The 26,517-nt window shown below is 39.2% G+C and overlaps 1 protein-coding gene across 1 annotated transcript in view; it reads left to right on the top strand.

The window, feature by feature from the left end:
• Positions 1–23,436, top strand: part of GFRA1 (GDNF family receptor alpha 1) — a 131,812-nt gene extending 108,376 nt beyond the window's left edge. Inside the window, exons 8-9 of the mRNA XM_059852020.1 lie at positions 21,592–21,648; positions 22,364–23,436. Of these exons, the coding sequence (XP_059708003.1) occupies positions 21,592–21,648; positions 22,364–22,525 (219 nt within the window). The 3' untranslated portion in view covers positions 22,526–23,436. The remainder of the gene's footprint in view (positions 1–21,591; positions 21,649–22,363) is intronic.
• The last annotated feature ends 3,081 nt before the right edge of the window (positions 23,437–26,517 follow it).

Below are 26,517 nucleotides of genomic sequence, written 5' to 3'. Positions count from 1 at the left end.
CTTAGGCTGTTGATAGTGGATCATTGATTCTGGGTTTAGAGGCTCACCACTTGCTGAAGACAGTCTTTGAAAGACTGAAGGACTTGGGCAGGAGAAGACAGCAGAATCAAGGCAGGAAGAAGGCAGTAGGAAATGTAAAATGAAAACATCCTTAGGCCAGATTGGAATCAGGCTGTAAAAATTTCTGGTGGTTTAAATACAAAATTAGGTCAAGCAGGGATAGATCAGCTTGTCCTGTTTATTTTTGTCTGTACAGAAGGAAAATTGCTATGTGACACAAATAGAAGTGTCCAAGCTTTAGGGTCTCAGCTGGTATTAAGATAGTTTTTTCTGTATTTCTGGATTTCACTGTTAAAGCATTGATTTTTCACTTCCTTTTAAAAACATTCACTTTGTTTTCTTAATATTAAATGGTTCCATGTCCACTGAACCAGAAATATTTTATTTCTGAGAAGTATGTTTTCTTAATTTTTCTTGCACCGTTCTCTCTCCTTCATCCTTTTCCAGTTCCTGCATCTATTTTGCATTGGAATGTTGTATCTGTATCAACATGAGGGCCATTACAGAGTCACAAAGTATAGGGGGTTAATGATAGAGGGTGCTGAGTTTAGGTCCTTCTGTTTTAATTCTGTTTTTCTCATCTGTGCATTCATTATTATTTAAGCTTTGTAAGTTATTGGTAAGAGAGACAGTTGGAGGCATATATTGCTATTTGCAGTAGTCATTTAACCAATAGAATATGCTGAATGAAACACAGCCTTTTAAAGACTGAGACTTGGAATGTCTTGCATTTAGAACAAGACCTTGATGGGGTGTTATTGAGTCACTTCATGTTATAGTAAAAAGTTGTGTTATGGGAGAGATCACTTTTTCCTTCAGTGTTTGTACAGCCCCCTGTAGAGTCAGGCCTCCAGATGCTACCAAAGTACACATAATAAATAAAGAACTGAAGAAATGGCAAGTGATCACAAATCCCATTGGATTCACTTGAACTTGCAAATGTTCCTTAGGCCTGAATAGATGTTCTTGTGTTTTGAAAATGACTTAAATTCTTCCCTGTCCTTCCTCCTGTTACTGTGGCATTTTGAAGTCACATCCCACATGAGTTTATCAGCTCTGGTTTAAAGCTGTGCTGTGACTTCAAGGGTACCCCCCAATGTACTTGGCACGAGAAATAAAGGTTGGTAGGGAAAATAGATTCCTTTAAATAAATGGTCTCTGGTGTTTGGTAGAAACTGTAGATAAAGTCTGCACTAAAATGTCACTGAAGTTATGTGAACCAAGCAGTTTTATTCCTGTGAAGCACAATATTCTATGCCTACCACTTCCTTCTGTCAGAACTGAAACACAAAGAACAAAGCTCTAATATTTTAATGCATTTTTCAAAAAGTAACTTACAAACAGAGCCAAAACAAGCCCACAATTTTTTAAAAGGAAACCTATGTTTTTTGGACAGTATGGTGCCACTTTGCATGTGAGACTTAAACCCTAATGCAAATTTTATAAAAGAACTGGTATTCGTATTGCACTTGGAGAAGGGTATTCATTCCAAGCCTCTCCTCCCATGAAAATATGCCTTTGTAGTGTTTTCAAAACATGACCTAGTGCAGCCAAAAGCTTTTTTATATGCTTAGCAGCTGAGCAGAAAGGTTTCTAAAAGGCAATATAGCCTGAATGCTGTGAAAAGTCAAATTACAAGCATCAGTCTGAGCACAAAACGACAATGGCAGAGGAGGGCTAAGGAAGTGGTCATTGAGATGCAACAGCGCTGCATATTCCAGGTACTGGGTTAAAAAATACAGCAAGGGAAGAAAGAGCAGGAAGTGATTGATTAGTATAAATTGCCATTGAAAGAAATACAGCAAGGGAAGAAAGAGCAGGAAGTGATTGATTAGTATAATATGCCACAGAAATGAGCAAATACCAACCTCCCGGGGCTGTAAAATACAGGGCACTAACCCAGTCTGCCAAGAGCACCACTGACTGAGCAATTTTTGATACATTTCTCTCTGACTTGTTCAGAATGGTCGTGTGAGGAGCAGGAGTGCACCCATGGTTTTGTTGCTGTGCTGTGTTCTCCTGTGCAAGCAAACCTGGGAATCAGAAAGGTGGTGAATGCTTGAAAAAAATACGAGATTTTTTTTGTTTACCTGTACTCAATATTTACTTCAAAAACCTGTTGAAGATTTGGAATTTAAAATAATGTTTATTTTAGTGATGCTGCTTAGAAGTTGTTCTTCGTTTGAACTTATCATTGCTATGAGAATTTGCAATTCATCCTGTTATGGGGTATTGTCTTATTTCAAATTGATACAGCAAAATGTTTATTTCTGATATCTTCTTACTTTATGTTTACATATGCATGGATTGTGTAAGATACTCATTTTCTGTCCCTTATTAAATCAGCATTCTATCTTTGCCAGGAAGATGCTTAATTTGTTCAAGAATCCTTTAAACTCTTTTTACAAACCTGACTTCTAACAGAATTTGCTAAACACAGTAAATAGTAGTTAGGTTTGTATGAAATGCTAAATTTAAGTATATTTGAAGTGCTTGACATCTTTCAAAAAATCCTCAACACCATATAACAATAACATAAAGTATTGTGAACAAAGGAAGATGAAGCCCAACAGCATCTTCCTTATACAGGCAGATTTTATGAAGTAATTGCCAACCCTATCTTTTTTTTCTGGTGGCTTCACTCTGATGTTTTCTATTTAACTGACATATATGTTAATCCTTCGTTTTCAGTCATAACTTGCATTCAGTATGCCAGTCAAAAAATGGTTCTGGTTTTCCAGTCTCATGTTCTACCCCCACTGCCTGAACCATCATGTTGGATTATTTTAAAGGGACAAAAGAATCAGTTTGGATGTGTACTCACAGCATGTATTCTTCAAAAAAGGGCTGTCTTTGCATTTAGGAGAGATGGACAGACCTAAAGGATTGTAATGAAATGAACCTCAAATGATAGATTAGACCAGTTGATCCTGGGTCATTGCAGAGATAAATAAAAAACTCAGACTTCCACACTGGGTTTTCTATAATATTTTGAACGATGTTTTGCAAAAGACAAAAATCATAGAAGTCAAGATAGTTAAGGACATTTAGGTAAATATATACATCTAAGTCTTGCTAGCTAGCTCTATTTTTTGCTTTCCCATATTTATTATGTCTTGCTCTTGCTTTGGATGTTCAGCTTTCAAAGAGAAATGAAGTTTTTTGTGCTTTTGAAGAATGTAGCAATGGACAGATATAATTGAGACACATGACCCTTTGGACTGGAGACAAGTCCAGTATGTAAATGTTGTTGTGCTCTCAGCAGCAAAATTTAAAAACTATGAGATAGAAATTAAAAAATAGCAAACATTTTGTGGGGAACATTGGAAAAGAGAAATCTGGATACTTAAATATATAAATTCTTTCTATTTGCATGTAAGATTAGTGAGTTTTTAGCAGATCTGAGTCATAATGCAAACTGCTCTTCCACAAATTCACATACTTATAATTTAAAAAATACTTAAAATGGTGAATCCTAGGACAAAAACAGGAGAGAGGCCTCACATTACTCTGAGGAGAGCAGGACTTAAACATGACTGAGGCTGAAAATGGCTCTGCTTTTGCCATGCAGATCTGTCTGTGCAGACCTCCAGCACTGTGCAGGGAGCTGCTAATCTGGTGGGTTAAGTACCCTCTCTAACTGCTCAATGTTGCTCCCCAGGTGCTAAATACCATCATTCAAAGCATTATGTAGATGTTTGGAGAGGGTTAAAAGCTCCTGTGCAGCATTCTGAGGATCAGGACACAGCAGGTGTGGATCTCCACGGGCTGGTAATTGAGTGGTGGGTGAACATGAGCAGGAAGCACAGGCAGTGTGGAGGTGAGGGAATGGCACAGCTGCTGAGATGGAGCCCTGGGGTGGAGGCAAAGCTTGTTTTATCCCCTGAGCTCCACTGTTAACTCACCCATACACCTGGCACCCTCTTTCCCCCATCTCTCACACAACCTGTGAACTTTTTGTGATATACAAGCACTGACTTTTCAAATGTCCTGCCTGCTCCATCCCTTGGGAAAGTCCTGCTTGGACCTCTTCCTGTGGGCATTCCAACTACACAGAAAGATACAGTCTGGGGCAAAAGATGGACAGCAATACAAAACTCCCAATGCTGTGCCAGAACCAAAAGAAAGGAGAAAAAAAAAAATATAGGACTTAATGTTTTCTATGAAAAGATTTAAATCTACCTCCTGTATTTCCAGGATTAGCTGACATAATGGGGTCAGCCTGCTGGTAAGAGTGATTTAGAGAACACTTATTGGCAGCTTTTCTGCTAAAAAAGCAATGTCTTTAATTTGCTTTAGTGGCAAGTCCCTTGTACCTAAAGAAGTCTTGAGTGCTTTGTGTATACGGATTAAGATCTGACAGCCAGGGCTAACTTAGAATTTCATCTTTAATCTTACACTTCTAATTCAAGGAGCACTAAATGAAGTTCTGTTTTGCCACAACAGATACTGCTTTGGCCATTGATTTCATTGACACTGGTTTCAGGGAGGTTAATCCTTGTTTTCTATAGCACCATGCTGGAGTGGGTCCTCAGAAAGTGTGGATGTACAATTCCCTGTGGTCATTTACTGAGTGACTCTTGCCAGATCCAGGGGAGGTGAGGGGACCATAGTGGGGACATGTTGGGGTTTTCAGTCTGTGTGGAAACCCTGGTGTTTCCTGGCAGGAAAGCAGCCCCAGCCCAGCTGCCTTGCTGTGCAGACAGTGGATCCCAGTGCCACAGGCTGGTTTGCAGGGAGCATGTGTTGTATTTGGGGGTGCCCCGTGGCAGGAAGGAATGATGCATCTGACTCCATGTTCTTAGAAGGCTAATTTATTATTTTATGGTCTATATTATATTAAAGAATACTAAACTAAATTTCACTGAATTATAATAAGGAATACAGAAAGGATACAGACAGAAGGCTAGAAAGATACTAAAGAAAACTCACGACTCTTTCCAGAGCCTCGACACAGCTTGGCAATGATTGGTCATTAAGTCAAAGCAATTCACAGCAGAAACCAATGAAACAATGTCCAAACACATTCCAAAGCAGCAAAACACAGAGGAAGCAAATCAGTGAATTATTGTTTTCATTTTTCTCTCGGGCTTCTCAGCTTCCCAGGTGCAAAATCCTGGGCAAAGAGATTTTTCAGAAAATAGGGCAGTGAGAGATGTGCACGCACACGTCTGTGTGTTCATGGTATGGTCGTGTGGGTGCTCCCACTCAGAGCTAGACTGAGCTTTTCACCTTCTTTGCCAAAGAATTGCAGGACCACACAAGATAAGTTGTTTTCAAGTTTGTTGAAATCCTGCTGAAGTTAAAGCTGTGATTGATTCAGCTGATGAATGTCTAAGTGCAGGGAGTCCTTTGCCTCTCTTTTGAACAGAGGAACAGTGTGAGGATGTGGCCAGGGATCCAACCTGATAGCTCGTTCACATCATATCACTGTCAGTGCTGCTGTGAGACATCAGCCATCAGTAGTCAGGAAAAGATTGTTCTCATTTACCAGGCTTGGTTGAACTTCTGAGTTGAACATCAGGCCCCCTTACAAGATCAGTTATGATTTGTGGAGTGAAATAATGGCTAAAACTTTACAACAGGAAGTAATCACATCTCTGTTGTTATCACCAGTGCTTAACATGCAGTCTCTTTGGCATGGAGATCTCTCTGTAAGACTGGACCTTATACTTAATGATCAATACTCTGATTTTTAATGCTTGAAGTTGGGTGTAATAAATTCCTCTTCCTGAAAGACAGTGACATGTTTTATGTTGCATATTAGAATTACAGTTTAAATTGTGGGTTTTTGATTAGCAGGCTTTTCATGAGACCAAAATATTGTGCATGTATACTGCTGAAGAGCATAATACTTCAGAATTATTTCATCAATGATAAAATATTTTATGGTTCATTTAAAAAAAAAAGTTTTAATAGTCTGAGCGTCTTTAGTGTATTATAATAATACAGCACTTTATAGCAGACTGTAAAACTCCAGACTACAGTTTTAGGAATTGTGCAATTTTGTTTTATAGTTTAATAATTGTTCAATTGAAAATGAGTATGAGGTTACTAAAAACCAATTTAATGACTTAAAAAAATACAGCTTTATGAAAATGCACTATACACTTTTACAGAAAATTGAAATTTTTTTGGAGAGATTATAGTTTTTATCCTCAGAAAGAATTTTGCAAATTATTGCTAGTAAAACCAGATTTGCATTTGCAGTGTTCCCCTAAGCTACAGTTGTTTCTGTGTTTCACTTGAGTATCCTCTTAAAAGAATACAACAGAAATATGAAGTGCTAGAATAAACCAGCATCAGAAAATTGGATCTCATCAGATAAGCCAAATCAAACTATTCATAGCCCTTGTTATTACTTTATGTGGTTCTTCACCATATTGAAGGTGTTCCTAATGTCAGCCAACTCTAGTTCTCAACCAAATACCTAGTCCATCATGTATTTCCCTTTTAAAACAGATAGCTCACTGTAGTCTGCAAAAAACAGCCATAAAAAGGAGTACAGTATTATAAATTAAGGCATAACTACTACCAATAAAAATTCTAGGTCATTGCATTGTGATGGTACATGTTTGATCATATTGTCTTTGGAAGTAGAGTTCAGAATATATTCTGCCTTATGGCACTTGACAAAGTGCTTTGTTTAAGACATATTGTTTGCTATTAGCAAATATTAGGTTTTAGTCATGGCTCTGCTCCCATCTCTACTTGCTGGAGTGAAAGAAGCTCTGGTTATGCCAGCAGGCTGACCCTGTTCCCAAGCAAGAGTAGGCAAAAGTGATTTTTCCACCAGGTTTTTAGTGGAACAGAAATCAAGAGTAGAAGCCTTGAAATCTTGAATTCTTTTTTTTTGTTTTTTTTAAATCAGAAATAGCTTTCAAGGAGTCCTTATTATACACCAAAATCTCATCATGCTAGTTATTCCAGAAACTCATAATGAGAAGATAGTCTTGGCCTTAAAAACCCAATTAATTGCTGTTAACTTCAGTGTAACTATCACCTTACAGCCTCTACTTGTTCTGAAAACCACATAGTGTATTTGAGTGCTTTAGAAACAGTAAATACTTTACTGTTATAAACGATGTTAATGCATTAGGTTATCCTCAAAAAAAATGTATCCATAAAGATTCATGAGGAAAACCAAAGTAAAAGGCTTTATCAGATATAAATGCATGAGATAATGAATACAGTTGTCAATAGAGAGATGTTTCTTGCTAAGGTATGAAAATAGCTCAGCAGTTGCCAGAATTGATCAAAATTTAACAAATAAAATCTTTATCACTCTGCCATTTTTGCAAAGAATTGTTCTTTCCTAGGTAAGCAAAAGGATTTCACAAGACTTCTATAATTGAAATGTACTTTTAAACACTCCTGTTGAAGTGGTATTGACAATTTTGTTTTGTAATATCATGGCTTAGGACAAATGACAGTGTGGAGGCTGAATAATTCTGGGTAATGGAGTGTTTTAGTCACAGATGGATAGAGTTTTATGAATTACCTGCCTTCTCTCTCTTGGAGGGGGATGGTGCAGAGGGGGTGAGAGTTTAGGGGAGCAGGGCAGCAATTTGTTGTACAACCTCCTCATTCCCTGGAGGGGAAGGCTCACTAACAGAGGGACCTGATGAGTTGTGCACAGTCCTGGTGCAGGGTCAAGGGGTTTGCCTTGTCTCTGGTTCCTTGAAATCCCCAGAGGTGGGAAAAATATTCCTAGATCCTGGTGTAAGGGTGTGAGGTTGCCTGCCCCAGAGTTTTTTCCTAAAAGTGCTGTTCTCTGAGATTTCTGTGACTCCCTGGGTATATGAGTGGGTAGAGAAGAGCTCACAGATGGGAATTACATTCACATAGTGCTGTAATTTTCTCATTACTCTCCCCCTTGGTGTCTCTTGAAGTCTTGCAGTCACTACTGGACACTCTTTTAATGATCAGCACATTGTTTCCATGGATGAGCTATCTATTTCTTAGAGCACAGAAAACCTGGGCTCTTTTTTAGTACAAGTGGTTCATCATATTTTTTGTAATCCTTCAGAAAAGTGTTGATTGGAGTTCATGATCTTATGCTCCCTGGCATACCTACACCTGAAACATCTGAAACCTCATTTCCAGTTAGCCATTAGTCTTCATTAGATCCTTTTCCTGTCTGTTTGTTGTTTGTTTGTTTGTTTGTTTGTTTGTTTTCATCTTTGTGTAGTTTTTGTTTGTTTGTTTTATTTCCTTGTGGTTTGGGTTGTTTTATCCTTTTCTTCTTGAAGATCCATTCTGTAATGTTTGGACACTCAACTGCCTCATAGACTTAATCTGCTATAAAAATTATTTATTTTATTTTTCTATATTTCCTCTCATGATATAATGGCTAAATGCAGATTCAGGGAAAAAAACCCACCAAAATCTGCACCAGGCTGAGCTGGAAGGGTGTTGAGCCTGTATAATCCTGGAGTAGTCTCCATGCTGGGCTGGGCTGCCCTAGAAGGCACAGTGGAGAAGGGCACAGGGGGGTTGTGGCCCTTCTGGGGTGCAACTGAGCCTGGAGTAAGTCTGCATTTTGATTTGGGTGAAATGTCTGAATCAACCCTGCTTCCTTATCCTTGATTAAGGAGGATGCATTGCCTTCCTCTGCCAACAGCAAACCCAAGTACCTGAAGTATGTTTATGCATACAAAGTAATTTGATTTTAAAGAGGCAATCACACGACCTAATCAAATTCTGCTTTTGTTTATACACTTGTAAAAAGGGAATAACTCCACAGTTGTGTATATTGCAATTATCCTTAAGTGTACATTGTAATTATCCATTACCCCTTACATGTATGCACACCATTCTTTGATATTTCTGTGTAACCCAGAGACTTAGCATTCTTAAAAAATAAACTACCCAGACTCTCAGTTGCCATGTGGCAGATATGATCAAAATAATTTCGGGAATAATAAAGAAGACTTTTTAGGAATAGTTTATTCTGTGTTTCTACCAGCAGATGAAATATAGAAAAGCCCAGTGGAAATTAGAGTGCAATAATAAGTAATCACTCTAACCCATACGTTGCTGACAAGACAGCATAGCTGCAAAAATAGTACAATGTTGAAGAGCTAAAATTTGGAACCTTTTCCATAGCATTCATTAATTTTTCAAGTAATCAAACCAAGTTTATAGGACAGAAAATTAAGCACAATCTTTTGACAAAATTGTCTAACCTATACTCTTAATAAAAAAAAAAACTAACGACCACAAAACAGCTGAAGAGAAATTTTTGTTCTGCTTTTACCCTTTCTGCTCATTTTACTTACAGTCTTCACTGTACATTAGTAATCAAATACTAGGAATAAATCACACCCTCTATCTCCTACTTTTATGCCCATGACTCCTAATCAGCTGTCTTACCTGAATAACAGATCTTTATGTTTCATCAAACCATCTCCTCTACACCGTTTTTCAATTTGCTGTTGAGTTCCAGAACAGGAGACACCATCACCCATTTGAGCTCTTTGCTGTCAAAATCAATGGGAGTTCAAAATGTTTATTTTAGTCAGTACTTTGGAGGAGAGCCTGACTGTTTCAGAGCAAATCCTGTTCCCAGTCAGTGAACTTGGCCCAATAATCCCACCTCAGGTTAAGCCCTCCTGCGTGTTTAGCTCTGTTTATGAGTCACAGGTAAACAGACTGATGTGCATAACACAGAATTTTTTCCACAGGTTCACTCAGCATGTTTCCTAAAGAATTATAGGATTATCCTCCATCATGTCTTTCTTAAAACAGAATTAGTTACTCAGGCAGTAATTTATTAAATACTGCATTGCATGGTGCTATAGTTTTCCAGATTGACATTTTCAGAAGCCTCGAGAAACCTCTGATTCAAGGCAAGTTTCAGATTACCACATGACCCTAAACATTTGGGTGTTCTGAATTCATCCTCAGATTTGAAATGTGTGCATTTGAATTTTTTATGTGTGTGGCAGGTAAGGCATGTACCAGGCAGGCTCTAAAAAGCTACCTGCAGCCCTAAGTACCTAATTTGTGCAGAGAGTTGGATAAATGGGTGTATAAATCAGGTGTACACAGACCAAAGCAAAACAGTTACCAGAATCTGTGAAAACCCCTTCCTAAATTTGTGCCTGCACAAATGTGAAAAAGATGGTTTGCTCAGAAATGTTCTGATGAAAAGTGTTCAGTATGGTTTTTACAAAGGCTTGCCTTTGGTAGGAAAACTAGTGCAGTAACAACAGTTGCATGTATCTTGCCTGGTCTGTAGTGATTTCTGTGTTGTAGTTCTGCACACCTCAGTCACATATGCACTGCCATTGTCAGGTCCTCAGGGTGAATTTAGGGGTCTCTTCCTGCAGGGACCTAGCTGCTTGTATACAGTTTGAGAATCCAAATGCAAATGCAGTGGAAAATAATTATCCTTTTTTTCATATTGGTTTTGAACTTTGAGAAATTCTTGCAACTGTTTGCAGAATCCTGCTCTCATCAAGAGTTCGCCCGTGTTAATTTTGATTAGGGTTTCCTGATTATTCCTAAGGACTCAGTCACAGGCATATGCAGAGAAGAAATTCAGATTGTTATAGGCACAACTAAACAGGTTTAGATAAAAAACACAGTCTGTCTATACCCAGAGAACAGCTTAATGAGAATACTTAGGAATAATTAATTAGGCAGAGGCTTTTCACCTTCAGGCTGGTGGCTCTTGTTATATTTAGTACCAGTACAGCTCTTTGGGAAGGGCCCTCAGTGACAGAGAGAGAGCTCTGCTCTCTGGGAGCTGAACTGGGTCCATGTCACAGGGACAGCCCCTAAAATGCCAGTTGGGCTGGCTTATGTCCCTGTAACAGGGGACTGGACCCTGGTGTTTCATGGCCATTTAGAGAGAGCAAATGGCAAAGCTTCAGCTCCACATCATCTCCATGCCAGCAAGACACATCTGCTCATATGTGCTCTGCAGGCCCTCCTTCATCATCTGCTGCCCTTTGTTCTGTGCAGAGCTGCTGGAGTGCAGCCCCATTCATCTGTGCTCAGCATCTCAGCAGTGGCATGTCTCGTGCAGTCACTGAATGGGAGCAGCACAGGGATCTCCCAAATCCCTTCTGATGCTGCTCTCAGTCACTAGAGGGGCTTGGCCTGTCTTGGCCACTGAAGGTGGCATTTCAGCCCATTCATTCCCTTCTGACTGGGACAGCTCAGTAGTGCAGTATCAGCACTGGTGTCCAGATACAATAGCATTTGTTAATATACAGGAGGTACTGTCTGCATCACACCCATCCCTCTTTCTAGCAGTGCTGTTATCCTTGTGACTTTCCACCCTGATCTGTAGGTAGGAGTAACACAAGAGCCCAGACTGCTGCTATTTTCACAAACAGTTGTACTTTTTCTTAATGCTTCCTCTCTGGATACTTGATGGCAATGTATTGACACTGAAACTTGCTGGGAAGACAAATGCTAGTGAGGGATTAGATGCATCTGAGTAGGTAGTTCACTAAAAACACCCCTCACTTGGTCTGTTTTCTACTTGCTTCAGCTCAGTCCAGAACTATTAATAAAACCATTATACATCCAGGGAAATATTTGCTGCCAACCATCATCAGTCAAGATTCTCTTCAGATAGCATTCCTAAGATGTTTTTCTTGGTGAAATCTTATAATCTCTCTCTCTTGAGTTCCACCAAAGGATATTAAAAATTGGTAGCACAAGGCACCGTCAGGATTTTTCTTGTAGTGTTTGCAGTAGATTTAGAAAAACCTGAGGCTAGAGTGGGACTGTCCCTTTTGAATACAGCAGCTCATCTCACAAAAGAGGAAGTGGAGGGCCTAGGAAAACATCCTGCATGCTTTGTGACATTACAAACCTATACCCCATTAATTCCCCAGTCTCTGCCTGCCTGAGGTGCAAATTAGTGCCACTTTTGTGCATTGAACCTATCCTGTTTAGAGAAGTGCTTCAGAACCACCTCCTCATTTCAAAACTACTACAGAATAGTTGTCAGTATTGACCTGAGCTAGATTAAACAAGCTACCTTGGAATTTAAGTCTGTATGTCCCATTAATAATCCCCTGAACTATCCAGTCTACCACAATCTAATTCTTCAAAAAGTAGGCAGACTAGTCACAGCTAAGCTTCTAAAGCTCCTGCCAGTTTAGTATGGAAGCATTTCAAAATACACACCCAAAGTGATGTTGATCTGCATTACTGACATTATTAGCATTCATCTGTTTCTATTTTCCAGTTTATTAAATGTAATATAAATTTGAGCCTTCTGTCCATCTGTGAAGAACTTGTGGGATGAAACAAAGAAGGATTGTATCCTGTGAATACAATTTTGCATAATCTGGTAACCATTTGCATAATCTGGTCATTATAGGCACAGTTTTATTTTAGTAAGGTTATAGTTGTTAAGCATCTAACATTCACAGTACTTTTTTTGTGTATAAGAAATTTTTTCAGTGATGGAAAAAAATTCTCCATGCTTCTTACTTCTCAAATTTCAGGCCATGTGTATGCAGATGATATTAGGACATTGCTTTTGATTTCCAGTTGGTACTGCCTGGCAGTGGAGAAATTCCTGTTGGCGTGGTGGGATCAGGGCAGTAAAAATAAGGCACTTTTCAAATAATGCCATGATTCTGCAGAGATCTCTTACAAGAGTTTCTGTGCTTTTTTGAATAGCTTCATTAATTACAGTGTGGCTGTTTGTGAGAGCATCATTCATGTGTAAATCAGGGATATGAGGAAGGCCACTCTAATACCATCCATTAAAGTATGGTCCACTGTAGGATAACCCATTAAAGAGAATTACTGTCAGGGTTTCACTGATAGTATTTCTGAGAAGGGGTGATTTTTCTTTCCCTCACTCACTTCAGCAAGGGGAGAATGAATGTTGGGTGCTACATCAAAGTCTTTCACAAGTATTGAGTTTTAAGATCCATTTTGCAGGGGCCTTTTAATAACATTTAGGAAACTGACAGGACAAACCAAGGTCTAGCTTAGCTAATGGAGATCTGTGAATGAGACCAATTGGATTTTCTTTTTCAGTCATGACTTAAATCTGTTGAAAAATATGCTTGTCTTAGAAAATAAAATGCCAGTAATCCAAATTGTATGATACTAATTCACTTTTTTTTTTAGAAATTAAAATGCCTCCAGAATTATTAAACAGGAATGATAGTAGTGAATTTGAACACCTTTCTACAGACATCTAAAGGCTTTTATTCTAATGAAAATAAAAATAGGTTGTCATAGACATTGCTAGTAGCTATGCTTAAAGCTGAAGTTGTCTTACATTTAATATTAAAAAAGATCTAAAACATTAATTATTTGGGTGAAAATTTTCACATCATGTGTGTGGCTCTAGGTAAATTCTTGAGGAATAGCTGCCTATCAAAGCCACAATACACCATAACCTGGAGTTTTTTTTAAATACTCACCTTGCTAGATTTGATTCCACTATTTAAAAAAAAAAAAGTTTTCTATATTTATATTCTAAATGGTATTGTCAGTGCTAGAAAGGAACCGAAACAAGTACTGCAGCAAGTTCACTACAATTGCAGCCCTGCCAGTTCTAAGGATGCATCTGTGCACCTGCAAAATTCAGCTACAAGATTAGAGAAGGGAGTGAATGCTTTAATTTTTTATTTCAGTGGCACTTCTGGAGAGCAGATTGTGCCAAAAATGAGAAATTCGCTAATTAATCCAAATCACAGCTGTTCAAGACTGGATTATTTTGAAAGAAGAGAACTACCCTCTGAATCATGTCATGATTGAGTGGGGCTTGGGTACACCACCACACAACTGTGGCAATTACTGCATTGGGCTTGAAATGTGCAAACTAAACAGAGGCAGGGAGGGATGGATGCAGGGTGGGTGTTCAGATAGCTGGTTTCTTTTACCTTTTTGTGCAAGGCTACTTCACTGTTACTTTACTGTAGCCTTTGCCTCTGTGTAATTGCAGGAAGAGTCACTTTTTACTGAAGTGTTTTCACCCTTTTAAGGCTTTCTGCGTTTTTTGTCTCCGTGTACCCACGCCAGTGCTCACAATGCACACGTGCATACACGTATTGTTCACAGAAATCCTGAACATTCTGAGGCACTTGACAAAAAGCAGATGCTCATGGTTGTTCCATTGCCTTCCCTTTTAAAATTTATGAGTGAGGGCAGTGCTCAGAAAAGCAGCAGTAATGCCGGCTGCTCAAGGTTGGCATGGCACGAAGGGAAGCTTCCTGTCGTGCTGAGGCTCAGCCTGCTGTTCAGGCAAGCTTGCCTGATCTTCCCTTCCAGCTGCAGAGCCCCAGAGCAGCAGCCCTGCTCCTGCCAGGGCACAGAGGCAGTGCCTGACCTTGTTTGCTCCATCCCTTCACCTCCCACAGCTCCCAGCTGGGAGCCCCAAAGGCTGAGCCATGGCTGAGCATCGCTGCTGAGCTGCCCTCCTGCAGCTCTGCTGCTGGCTGGGGAGGCTCCCTCAGCAGAGCCCTGGCTGCACCCTGTCCTGGGGAGTGATTGCAGAGAGGGAAGCTCTCCAGCAAGCAGCAGGCACAGGGAATTATGCCTGCCCTGGAGCCCCTGCCCGGGCACACCTGGAGGTGCTGCTGCCCTGCATGGGTTTGGTGCCTCTTCCCAAGGCTCATGAGCACAGGGCAGGGCTGTGCTGCTCTGGCTGAGCTGCTGTGGTCCTGCAGTAGCCCTGGCTGACAGCTGCTCAGGGCTGCTCTCACCACACTCCAGGGCACCATGGCTAATCCAAGAGGCAGCGACTTCACATGCTGCCAAGCTGAACAACTTTTTTCTGGTATTCAGACACATGGGGCCACATGCTCCAGCCTGGAGAAGTGTTGTGGGATCTCTGATGCTTCAGTTAGCTTCCCTCAGAATTCCCCTCTTCTAACTGGGACTGCAATGGCTTTGTGTTCCTGCTGTTTTTCTTCAGGTGCTGTTCAGTGTGCAGCAGCCAGATGCTACTTGTACCTGCTGTCCATGGCACTGGGTTGATCTCTGTGGTGGATCACTTGAGAAATGAATTTTAGTAATAAAATCCAAAACTCAACTTTGGATTACATGGATGTTTAGTTTTATATCTAGAGAAAAAACCCAACAACCTAGGCAGCCCGAGATGTTGAGATATTAACCTAATAAAACTTACTCAGTCTCTGCTTTTTAGTATTCTGTTTCCTCCTCTGCCTTTCTTAATGCAAAAATATTTGCTTGCAGCAAATCCATAAAAAGACCATATTAGGAGAATTGCATAATATCCCCTAAAAATAGGAAGGAAGAATCTGGGACTATAGAAATTCATTTTACTCAGCTAAATGAATGACTGAACACGAAAACAAAATTGTTAGCAAGTTACTGTACTGCCATGAAAGGTAAGTCAGCTCACTTGTCTTGGCTGGGTGTCATATTTTGTGCTGTGCTCACTGGGAAACTAATTGCTTGAAATAAATATTTGAAGATCTCTATGTCTGGTCCTTGTAAGCTGTTTGATCAGTTTGGTGTTTCTGATAGGATCTGTTTTTTATAAAACCTTTAAGATTGCTGTTAGGCAATTTCAGTGCCGTGTTATCCCAGCCAAATAAGTGCAGTGAGAGATGGAGCTTAATGAGGTCTCATGTTTATTAACATAAGGATCTGGGAATGGTCTAGCAATAATTAATATAATACAAGTCATCTTTCCTTCCTTCCTTCCACACTCTTTTCAGCCCATTTTGGGAGGATTACTTCCAATTCTTCCCCCTTCAATCAAATTTTCTAAGAATTTGAAAATTGAAGAAGCTGAAGGGAGTTTTCCCTCTATCCATATCAGACTTTATCAACTCTTCTCCCCATTTCTTAGGTTTCTGAAGTGGTGTCTGCTGCTATGTGTGTTTCCATCTGCATCTGTCAGTAGCCCCAAGTGTTTGGGGTGTCTGTGAGACCAGAGCTGATTTGAGTTGTTGTTCTCTGCAGTCTGGGGAGGAGATGCTGTTCCCAGCCCACCTTGCCCTGTCCAGAGGGACTGGGTGGTTCTCCCTCCCTGGTGAGTGCAGAGCTGCAAAGCTGGCTTTACCACAGCAAGGACCTACCTTTGTTCCAGCCCCTCTTCCAGAGGATTGCTGTAGACCTTCTATTTTCTGGCCAGAAAACAAACTGCCCCGCTTTAAGGTTGCTCTCTGTTTCTCATTTCTCATGTTTAAGTCCTCAAATCCAGCAAGAATTTATTAATGTTGAGGGATAAGGGGAATGCTGTAAAAATCCCCTCAGTGTGTGTTTTCCCAGTGCATATTTGGGCACCAGGGGATGCTTGGTTTACTTTATTTAATGTGTCTCAGCTGAAAATCTTGTGATTTGCTTCTTTCTGTGCTGGGTGTTATCTGTGTAGCTTTGGAGCATAGTGCCAGTAATGTCTTCATGATGCTTGGTTCTGGAAGATACTTTCTTCTCTCCACAAAGTGTCATGACAGAACTGCAGTGCTTTTATGCAGAATGACAACTGATAATTTCATGCCCCGAGCTTGTGTCTTGAGGGTTGATTCAGCAGAGAGGGAAAAAAAAAAAAACCAAAGTAGAAAAAAGATTTGGCTGCTTTGTTATAGGACAGTGCAGAGCTGCTTGTTTTTGTAGCTTAAATAGCTCTGCACTCTGGCTGGATAGTATGGGTTTCAGAATTACCCTGTGCTGAATTGGATCTTTATTTCAGTAGCCTGGGTCTCTGACCCACACTTTTCTTATCTTCCCTGTTGAAAGTAATTATACTCCAGTGTGGCAGAGTACTCCTGTGCTAATAAGAAAATACTGTAGTCAGTTGTGATAGATGCACCATCCACTTAGTGAGCACAGAAGAGTTAAACTGATTGCATTTTTACAGTCTGTATGTTTCTCTGCTTATTGTTTGTGTCCTGCTGTTGGGGAAAGCAGGTTAGTTGCATAGTAAATCTCTCTAATCAACACAGGAGAAGAACAAAAAGAACAAACACTCATTTGTTACAGCTGCTTTAGAAGTGTGGTCATTTGAAGGATGCATTCTGGGAGATTTGTCCCTCTTCTTCAGAAAGGCTTGTTAATATGGGCATAACTAACCAGGATCTCAGGAGAGGACAAGGGCTCACTCATTAAAATCAGCTGTATAAACAGCCTACCTAGCAGATATCTGTCCTAATGATGCTTCTGTTGCCTCTCCCTGTCCAAGCAATATGTTCCATAAAGCTCAAAGTGGAAGGGAACCCAGCTAAAGGAAGGGGCTGGGTTCTGAATTTGGGTGCTCACTCAGTGCTTTGCATTCAGAGCAGTGCATTCAGCTCCCTGTACATCCTTCTCCTTCCCTTCCCTCCCTCACATTAGAGCTCACCTCCATTTAGAGACATCCCCAGTCAGAACTTTTCCTTGCTTTGGGGAACAGAAATTGATGCTGTAGTGAACATATGAAAATACAGCTGGGTGACAAGCCCTGAGTGTGTGTGCTGACTCCTGGTGAGACCCTGCTGCAGTGTTTAATGCTTTTATTCACCACGCAGTGCTGGGATTTGCAAAAGCTGGATGCATAATTGCAAGATTGCATTTCTGGGCATAAATTCAGGGCTGTAGTGTCTGGAGAGGATGGATCCAGAGGGATTTGGGAGATGGAAAGAAGGGAGTTGTTTTAGGAGGATCTTATGATAATTATTAGGTGCAGGGCAAGAGAAGACTAATTAGGGACATACAATTAAACTCATCTAGGGTCAGAAGGAAACATGGAGGTCCACAGAGTCTTCTGAAGGAGAAACACCTCTATAAGCAATATTCCTTTCTCTTTTCAGAAAACCACTAGTTCATCTGCTGATCCTGATTTAACTCTCTTTCTAGGAAAGGAAGAAGTAGAATTCTGCTTCTCATAATGAGATTTTTTTCTTTTTTAGACATGCTTGTTGCATGTTGGTCCCTGACCAAGTCCAGTATTTTATTTCTGATATTGAAAACTAAAGGGTTTTGAGACCAAAACAAGGCTTATATATGACTAGCAGACACGATACTGAAGCTCATCAGGAGGTGCTTAAATACAATTATCTCTAAATACCATCTATTGCTTGTGCTGCTACAGTGAGGAGATTCTCTGGGAAAAGAGATATTCATTTTTAGAAAACATAAAAGCTTAAGTGAAGTCAAGCCTGTTGGCTGTATGGACGCAGCTTTGCCAGAGTAGCTCACATTAATGAATTACAATTCCCTGCAAAGCTGGAGTAAGTGTTAGCCCATTGATGTAACTTTGTTTTACAGACTGAGATATGTCACAGCTCAGTGTGTCATTAAGTAAGTCATTAGCAAATGCTATTTTTCCTCAGTAGAAAAGAACTCATACATCTTTGTTAGCCACTTATTTTAAGCTGATTTTCCTTCACTGTTATTTAAAATCATTTTTTTTATCAGCCCAGCCCTGCTTGGTTTTTTATTTAATTATGGAGTCCCCATTGATTTATTTTAATATAAAGCTGTTTATCACCAGATAAACAGCTTTATATTAAAATTTTAAAGGAATACAAATTTGAATACAGACAGCTTAGCCATTTGTGTGTGCTCTCTTACCCCTGTGGAGCTAGCTGTTTCCAGAACATTTGAAAACACCTTGCCTGCTTGGTAGGCACGCTGGATACCTGAGATGGGATTGGCAGTGAAACTTTGGCATCTTGCAGAATGAACAACTCTCAATTCCCAAATTAACTGATGGTGCAGTTATTCCAGAATTGTCTGCAGCTGTATGTGATGGACACTCATTTCTCTTGGTTAAATTTTTAGGATAATGGAAGATGTTAGAAAAGAAATATCTGACAGCAGAGGGTATCCTCTTTAATTCAAATGCATGTCTCCCAGTCTGGGTCTATTTCCACCAGGGCTATCAGCATAACCTCTAAGCTCTGATTTTATTTTTAATCTCTGATAAGGTGTTCACTCACTGTAGCACAAAGAAGGAGTTATGCTTGGTGTGGAGCTATTTCTGCCCAAGACAGGAAGAATTCTCCCCTTTGATTTTAAGTAAAGGACATTCACTAAAGCACTTTCTTCAACATGTAGGTTTGGGTTTTTTTATCCCATTATTTGTGATTTAGTGGTGCTCTGTTGTATTCCAGTAGTGCAGCCTATGCCAGTATTTCCATTATATCCCCTTCTCACAGGTTTATAACTCAACACTAAAAATGTACTCTTCCAATTTGAAACTTGGCACATAATGTCTCATCTCATCCTCAGAATGACAGTTTTTTCTTTCTGTTTGCCTTCCTCCCAGTAAAAGGTTGCATTTTTGTTGTATTTTTAAATAGAAGATACTGTCCTTTCTGTTTTGATAAGGAAAAAGCCTGCCTGATTATTAAAATTGCTTTTCAGTGCTAAGAGAGGAGGACATTTTAATAGAGGAAGCATGTGAATAAGTGTTGTTGATGTTACAATGTCTACAATAAGTATATGGATGCAGAGAAGTATCACCTTCCAAATGAAAACCAGACAGTGTTTATCAAAATGATTGAAAAGGGGTTTTTTATGGTGATTTTTTTTTTTAGCTGTCGATTTTACCCTTAAAATAGTGTTCTCAGAGGTAAATATGTTTTAGCTGCTGCACTCTGTTGTTTTCAGGCTGAATGAAGTAAAGGAAGGCTTTAGTGCATACAGGCAAAATAATGATGTTTTTCTCTTTACTCATTTGATAAACACAGTACAAAAGGCATATAAATTGTGACTTTGGTGTTGAGACCAGCTACCAGGTGTAGACCTGTAGTTAGCACAGTGCTTTCAATCCACAGCAGGTATAAGCAGTGTTTCAAATGAACACATGTGGGAATAGGAGAGCTAGCAATAAGTGACAAACTGAGAAATAAGAGGCTTCTATGATCCTTACAGCCTACACCTTCAGGATCTGAACCTCTGATCCAGAGGCTTTATCTGAAGCCTCACATTCCAATTCAAGGTAGTGTGTGTGTTATGGACATAAGAAAATCAGGATTTAAATCTAGTTTATCCTCTTTACCTGTCTCCTTGAAGGCAGCCATTTAGGAGCTGAGAGATACCCAGTTGCCTTTAGAAGAAGTTTCCTATCAACTACAAACATGGCATGAAGGCTTCACTGGGGTGCTTCTTTTTGTTGTAAATTTACTTCCAGGCATTTCTTTTTCCATTTAGACAGGTAAATTTATGCTTACCATAATCACTTTAATGCTACTAATTAGTAAAGAGGGTGTTAAGAAGGAAATTTTACAGAGGATGTTTATTAGTAAATTGAGCTATTATTTTGTCATATATACAAAAACTATCAAGATATATTGAGTGTCTGTTACTACTACAGCTGAGCTGTCTTCCTCTTAAATCCCAGCTGTTTCACTTTTTCAGTTGTCTGTAATATGTTCATGTATCATCAAAAGCAGAGGATGTGTTTCCTAATAAGAAGTTCAGTTCCTTCATTTGAATTCTAAAATCAGTAATTAGGTCAAAGACTATTTTGTATCCGTTGGCAGAACCAGTGGCTCTCAGATATGGAATAAATATCAGTATGTGGAACTGAATTTGAGGGCATACAATCAGACTGCTCAGCACTTCTCACATCTGCTTTAGTCCAGGCCATCACTGCCTAAACCCGTGAGAGTCTGCAGTGCAAAATGAATGCAGCACTCAGATTCAGATCTTCATTTCTTGCAGGAAAGAAGTTGCAGGTCCAACAAAACTTCCAGGTGGAAGGACCAGATGTGTCCAGAGCAGTCAGTAGTTTTGTACACCCAGGTCTTCTCTTACAAGAACAGATTTACTTCAGCTCAGTTACCTCCTCTGAAAGGGTGCTTGGTTTGTTTCTGGAATACACAAAGAGAGAACTGATGCTGAGAATCACTGAAGTGCTCAAGTCAGCCACAGCACTGTTTATTGAGAGCACCTTCCACACCGTGGGGATTAGTGCTGCCCTTGCAGAAAAGCAGAAAACACCCAGCCCAGACTTGTGCACTTGAGGAGTGGAAATATTAAACACCTCCTGCTACTGGACAGAGTGCAGGCTGCTGCTTCCCTTTTGGATGATGTCACCTGAAATGCTTCTTGCTTGAGTCAGTGTTCTTTTTGCAGCTTTGCAAAAGAGATTCTCAGGCAACCATGGCATATATTAAAATAATATTTACATTTTTATCATAATATTTGGGGAAATTACAAGAATCATTAAGGATAAAATACTCCTGTGTTGTATATTTTCCTAAAACTGAGGTATATCATAGATTATTTGTTAATATGCAGTGGTATTATGGTAATTATTAACTGTCATATTTCATTTCTTCTCATGAATGTCCAGCAGCATTTTTAAGGGGCCAAAGAAGAGATAACATGTTCTCTGCAGCTGATGGGACTCATCATTGTAATTACTAAGTACCCTTAGTTGACTGTTGGAAATTTTGCTCTTAATTCAAATGAAAATGTGGATGTTATTGGAAAACATGCAGTTACATTGGGAGTTTATTTGCTAATAATGTGCAATTCGCCGTCAAAATTACAGGATTATGACAACTGATGCAAATTTATCTAAGTGCTTTGAGCTGCTGGAAGTATAAATTGTACAAAGAATAAAATTTGTATTTTTTATAGGCACAGAAGAAGCGAAAATCCAATGAATCTGTAGATACAGAGCTCTGTCTTAATGAGGTAAGTGTGGATCTTGGATATTTCACAGCACAGGTGCCTCCCCATAAGAAAAGACATTCCAAGTCTGACAAGATTATCATGGGCTACCTCACACTTGTCTTGTCAGTTCTGTTGTGTTTGGATATCATAATACATTAAAGAATGATCTCACTTAAAGTTCAGAGCTGGGCTCAAAGTGTTCTCTGCTGATTTGATATTTCAGTACCTGTATGGTGCATGTTCAGGCAGATCCCATAGTAAACACCATTGCACCTAGCAAGGATACTTATTTAATAATCTGCACCCATGGATTAAATTTTATTTATTGTTATCCAGAAATAACTTGTCAAACAAATTTGTTCTGTTCACTGTACAGAAGGGGCAGTTTCTCTAGGGGTCTTGCTTTTTCTGTTATAAAATAAACTGGCATGACAAACACAGATCCCTAAAATAAAACCCCCATACTTTTACACATGGAAGCAGTGCTAAAGTAATAATTTTTTAATACTTTTCTCTTTTTTGAAGTGTGCAGTACTGGTGTTAAATAATTTCAAAATACTGTCCTTGCAGCATCTGTTTTAATGCCCTTTTTATCATTCCATGTATGAGATTGATATGTAGGTGTCAGTGGAGGGCGGGACATGGGCAAACAAAAGCTGAATTTCATGAAGTAGAACTGAAGTGCTTTGCAATGAGATGTTGTGCTGGTGACCAAGGAAGGTGTTGTGTCTTGCAGAACGCTCTGGGGAAGGACAACACAGCGGGAGTCTCCACCAGTCACATATCCACGGAGAATTCCCTGGCTCTTCCTACCAGCTCCTATCTAAGCACACAGCTCACCCTGATGGCACTTGCACTCTCACTCTTTTTGTCCCTAAGCTCATCAGTCGTCTTGTAGCTGCATTACAAAAGGACAAAAGTGTTAAAAAAAAAAAATTCAAAAAAAAAAAAAATCTGTTTGCTGTCCTCTGTTGTTTATCTGGAATTCCAGGTCTGGGAGCTAAGCTGAGGCACTCCTGCTAGAACAGTCTCAGTCAGCTGGAATTATTATTTTTTTTTTCTCTCTAAAAAAAGCTTCTTGTGATATTTAGAGGCTTTGTGAAATACTTGGTGCAGTGCTACATTCCAAACCCAAAAGGCTTTTGGGCATGCTGTGTTTTAAAGAGACAGTGTGTAAATTTGCCTGTAAAGCAACCTGGTTGGATTATTTTAATAATTATTATTTTAATTCTGGCTTTTACCTGAGAAAGAAGATGATGGTTTTCTTAAAATCTTGTTTATCACATTGAATGGTTTTGGTTTTCAAACTGGTTGAACTTCAGACTATCAAGGATGCCAGGCTTTTGTCTAATGGTGAATGTTCTCCCAGAGAGTGGACTTTATGAAACTTCTTCATCTGATAAACCGCTACTGATGTTAAACTCTTTCAGTGTGTTAGCATTTTCCTCTTTCAATGTTTCTGTACTGTAAGTGATTCTGCGTTCCCTGCTGAGAAGCCATTCTAACTCACATACAGGTATAATGTATGTCTTTCAGTTCAGTTCTCATAGAGTGTGGCGTAGAACCTCCTAACAGTACATTTCTCTTTTGATTATAATCATCTAGCCTTAACAAGAGTGAAGATTCTTTACATTAGCAAGATGCAGCCATTGTGAAAGCTTGATAAAGATACATTTCTTTAAATATGAGGAACAAATATTGCTACAGGGTTTCAGCTGTACAGTCTATGGTCTTCTATGCTCCCATTGTGATAATATAGTCCAGTTATTATTATACTCTTTGTTTAATAAAAAAATGACATACAATTTATTTGCTCTGCTAAAACATCATCATCTGTTTATACATACCTGATAATGTCAGATCAAACAGCTACAGGAACTTCATGCCTTACTTCTCTTATCAAAACATTGTAGAGGGACAAGAGCTAGTAGGATATCATTTAAACCGTGTTTTATTTCTTAGAACTGCTAAAATCAACACAAAAGGATGGTTGATCCAATTGCAAGGCAGCATCATGCACATGTACCCATGTGATAGGCTTTTCTCTCCCTGGTAGTTCCTACCACCGACCTTGGCATTGCTGACATGATGAGCTGTTTGCTCCATGGATTAATTTAATGGTTTGAATGGCAGTGTTACCAGTACACATGATTTAATGGCTTGGTTCCACTCAGTGGCATTGGCAGCCTGTGCTGGCTCATGGTGATTTCCTGCAGTATCTAGAAGGAATTCTTTAAAGCTTTAAATGTCATCAGATAGGCAGCATTTCTCCTAAGGGCTGTCTTTATACCTTACTGTGATGGCTTGTTGACTGTTACAAGCAGTTATGTCTAAGTGATCAACAGTAATCAGTTTTGGTTCCTCTTGGAAGTAGAAGATAACTTCTGCAAGCAAGGAGTGCATCATGTTGAATGTAGAGATTTACTCTGAGACTCACACAATTATGCCCTGTCCTGCTCTGAAATGTCCAGACCAGTTATTTGCAATACAACTATAAAGTACAAATTACTATTTTATAAACTGAATTGAGGTTTGAGTGTGCAAAGTACACATCTTGCTAAGAGACTATTAAACCTATTGACAAGTTCGTCTTTTGAGATTTTTCTTGGCTAATAATGAACACTTTCATAAATTTTGAAATTCATTTATTTACTCTTGATTATGGTCACATAATAAAGGTTTCAAAGCGATTTGCATGTGATAGAATTCTATAATAATCTGTGCCACTGAACATAACAAATTAGACAATATTACTTTTTAATTCTGTGTTGATAAGAAACTGCAAATTACTTTCAAAGGCAGCAGAGCTGCTTTCAGGGAAGAGATACATAGACCATCATTACCAGCAAAGCCCTTGTGGTTCCTGTTGCTCTTCTTGTAGAAGATAATCAAATTACTGAAAACTAGTGGCAGCAGAAAAAAGATCATGAGATTCATGATTTTTAAAATGAATCAAATTCTTTTATGTCAAAAAGAGTTGATAGTATAACCTATTGAAATGCTAATGAACACAGCATTGTAATTCAGAAGTCTGACATTATCCAATTAAAAATATTTTCAAAACAAAATCCTAAACATTATGATTATTAAATCCATCTTTGATCCACAAATCTTTCTTTAAAATATCATTTGTATTCAGCACATTAAACATTTTAGCCAGTATCAGGAATTTTAATAATCTCCCAGTATAGTATATACTTTTTGAAGATTTTTTTAGTGTTTGCTTTGGTTGCAGTAGCTCTCTTACATTTAATACCAGTTATTAGAGCTTTGACACTGTCTGATCCAGAGTAAAAACTATTGATCACTTATACTGTAAATAACAACCTAATAAGCTTCTAATTACAAAAGAAACTGCTGGTTATCTGAGTCAATGAGAGTTACCTTTGGAAATAAAATTTGTATGTAGCAGAGGAAAAAGTGGTGGTTTTTACAGGTAGCCAAAAAAGCTCAACAGGGCACTTAAACTTTTTGTCCAAAGTCCTAATTTTGAAGTCCTAATTAAAAAAATTAAATTGCTTATTAAACAGGCAGAAAGGAAAAAAAAATACCCTTAGGAGTCTGACACTTTACAGGCATCATCATGCAAATATTGGAGGATTTTTTGAAGTTGCATGTGGTGTGGATGATGTCAGTTTAGCACGGTGACCTTGTCAATGCAGTCACATGCTACAGTATTGAATGATGCAAATTGTTTAATTTTTTTTTCCCCTTTCAGTCACTAAAATATCATGTGTTGAGTGCTTAATGAACAAGCTTAGCCTGGGCTTTATATAGCCCTTTAAAAGATTAATTTGATCCATATAACAATAATATAGGGACTGTCCAAATAAAGATGTACATAGAGATGATCTACTGTTCCAGTTGTAAATCTCACCAGTTCAGTTGTGTGAAAATTAAATCATGGGCTAACGTAAACACATCCAAATCATCTTGTACTGGAACAGACACTGTCATTAGTATTATTAATAGCATGTTTGTGCTTCTTTTTGAAAGTAGTGCACACAAAGGTAAAATTGAGACTGAACTGAAATGTACGGCTGAGGTTTTGCATTAGTCAGCGTAACTCTTCATTCCACAAGCTGTTCCAGTGAAAGAGGCACTGAAGGTGAACCTTTCAGATATTTGCAAGAATAACAGCAGCTGAGGGTTTTCCTTGGCCCATTGTGGGTGGTGGCACCTCCAGCAGGCAGCAGCCCCAAGGAGTGACCATGCAGGGACTTGGTCAGTGGTGAGGGGTGCAGCCCTGCCTTCACTGACCAGGCTCCCTGAGATCTGGCTCCTTCAGGAGAATGGGTATGAAGTGCTGAGCCCTGAGCAGGAGCTGTCCCATCTGTCCATCTGTCTGTCTCCACCAGGGCACTGGCCACTTCCCATTGAGCAGCTTCATTCCCATCGTGTCAGTAGGAAGAATTAGGAGGAACTGGAATTCTTAATCATTTCAAAGCATGCCTAGACAGACTCTTGTCTGGAGGCCTATTCCCAGGGTTTTGGTTTTTTTGGGGTTTTTTTGGTTTTTTTTTTTTCTTTTTCTTTTTCTTTTCTTTCCCCCAGTGAAATTACATCCCTCTAGAGACCCAGCCTTTTGAACATGAGTGGTCACAATTTGTTATCAGTAGACTGAAAACATGAAAGTATCTACTTTTGCAAAGCCTGTGCCATGAGGCTGGAGATCAAGAAAACAAAGCAGGAATCACCTTGAAATCTCAATGTAATTAAAATTTGCGATTGTTGGCTAATCACTGTGATATTTCCATGGAGTAAAGATGGTGAGAAGCCAGTGAAGTAGAAGAGCAAAACTCAGAACAGCTCCCTGAAGGAACATAAATCTTACGTATGTCAAGTGACAGGACTATCTCATAGTTACCTTCTAATAAAAGAGCTGGATTC

The sequence above is a fragment of the Haemorhous mexicanus genome, chromosome 7, assembly GCF_027477595.1.
Source record: "Haemorhous mexicanus isolate bHaeMex1 chromosome 7, bHaeMex1.pri, whole genome shotgun sequence".
Classification (NCBI taxonomy): domain Eukaryota; kingdom Metazoa; phylum Chordata; class Aves; order Passeriformes; family Fringillidae; genus Haemorhous; species Haemorhous mexicanus.
The sequence above is the reverse complement of the archived record's forward strand: the minus strand, read 5'-3'. Positions and strand labels throughout refer to the sequence as shown.